Source organism: Trachymyrmex cornetzi, unplaced genomic scaffold (genome assembly GCF_001594075.2).
Source record: "Trachymyrmex cornetzi isolate Tcor2-1 unplaced genomic scaffold, Tcor1.1 scaffold332, whole genome shotgun sequence".
NCBI lineage: Eukaryota > Metazoa > Arthropoda > Insecta > Hymenoptera > Formicidae > Trachymyrmex > Trachymyrmex cornetzi.
Genome location: NW_017298026.1, coordinates 14,770 through 16,436, shown reverse-complemented (window position 1 = coordinate 16,436; position 1,667 = coordinate 14,770). Strand labels below are relative to the sequence as shown.

Below are 1,667 nucleotides of genomic sequence, written 5' to 3'. Positions count from 1 at the left end.
AATGATACATATCATAAGATTAATAATTTGACATGGTATAAAGAGAGAGAGAGAAATAGAATTTAACTTTGCGCCAGTTCTTGATATCAAATCTTTTGTAGGAATGATATCATTAAAGTTAATATTATTTATATAATTTGGTATCCGCACGAATTACATGGAATTTAACTTGGCGCCAGTTTTGTTGATATCAAATCTTTTATACTAATGTTACATATCATTATAAGAATATCCTTGAAGAAAAAACATCAACTCGATTAACCCTAATCGGTGATTCACTGTCAACCGTAAGTGCTCAATTCTACTAAACAGCAAACGTGATTAGTCATCAGTTCCACGGCTGATTAAATAATTGGCGTTGAAACCGGCTCAAATGGTGATTCTACACTTGAAACATGCACGTTTGATTATCAGTATGTCTTATTATGGATCAGATTATTGCCATCGGATTGGTTGCCATACTGGCACTGTCAGCACCGCAGCCAATACGGTGGCAAGAATCTGATCCAGCTAGGAATTCAGCAGGTAAACAAGCTTCGTGTGCCGCTGGCTTAACATTTGTATTTGACGAACTACTGGAGTAAAATCGATCGTTTAAGCAAAGAAGAGTTCGCGTGTGCAAAGCTTTGTTTTAATGAATTACAGAAATTGATTCTCCTTTTTAATGTTGTCAAATCTCTATCAATGGATGCATTCAGTACTATAACCGCTAACTAAGCGCTTAGTGAGCTCTTGCATCTGTTTGGCATATTCCATTTGAATATGGACCAAAAATATAGACCAAACAGATACGAGAGCTTACTGAGCGCTCAGTACTATTCTATAACTGTTTTTAAACGCCTACCGACAGTTATCGATGTTGTTGCGCAGATATTTTGTATGGTAAGAAAGCTACTCAACGACAACTGTCAGCAGGCGTGTAAAAACAGTTGCAGAATAGCATCCCTAAAAACTACTGTGTCAAAAACTTTAATACTTTCAATTGCGATTCGAGTATGTTATGAAACTTTTATTACATATTTCGTTGAGATTCGAGTATCAAAATGTTGCACTAACTGTTCAATATGATCGACCACTTTAACTTTGAACATCGGTTTAAGGGGATGCTGGAGTCTTCTTTTTTACCGATAAAGCAAGCGTTTATGTTCCTTGCGCGGTTCTTCGAATTAGTTGCACAGAATAAAAATTCCTTCTCCACAGCTTTCTGTAAAAAAAAAATGAAAAAAAAATATATATATATATTTAATTGAAAAAAAAAATGTATATATATATGTATATACTTACACCACCATTCTTCGGGTTCAGGATCCTCGTACGGCTGGAGGCCAAATAGTTCCGCCAAAAACAGACTATCGTCGTCCCACACGTCCGTATAATGCTCTCTGAATAACCGTTCCACCTCCCTCTCCGCACGCGTCGTCACCCAATTGTAAATGTTTATGAAACCCCGAACGTATACCTGGCTGCGATGGGTTTCCTGAAAAAAGAAACAGTACAATTAAATTAGAAATAGAATCAGAATTAGAATTAGAATTAGAATTAGAATGTATAATTTATAATAATCTCTTACCAACGGGATCTTGAGGATCCCCAACTCCTTGGCTAATTGCAGCCGCACCACGCGTTGGTTGTCGACAACGATATGCTGGAGAAAAACGTTATAAATT

General features: G+C 36.5%; 1 protein-coding gene across 1 annotated transcript in view; it reads right to left on the bottom strand.

Moving 5' to 3' along the window:
- Positions 1-430: 430 nt before the first annotated feature.
- Positions 431-1,667, bottom strand: part of LOC108762993 (uncharacterized) — a 15,915-nt gene continuing 14,678 nt past the window's right edge. The window contains exons 3-5 of the mRNA XM_018510277.1: positions 1,575-1,645; positions 1,285-1,477; positions 431-624 (exon numbers count right to left, since the gene is read on the bottom strand). Of these exons, the coding sequence (XP_018365779.1) occupies positions 431-624; positions 1,285-1,477; positions 1,575-1,645 (458 nt within the window). The remainder of the gene's footprint in view (positions 625-1,284; positions 1,478-1,574; positions 1,646-1,667) is intronic.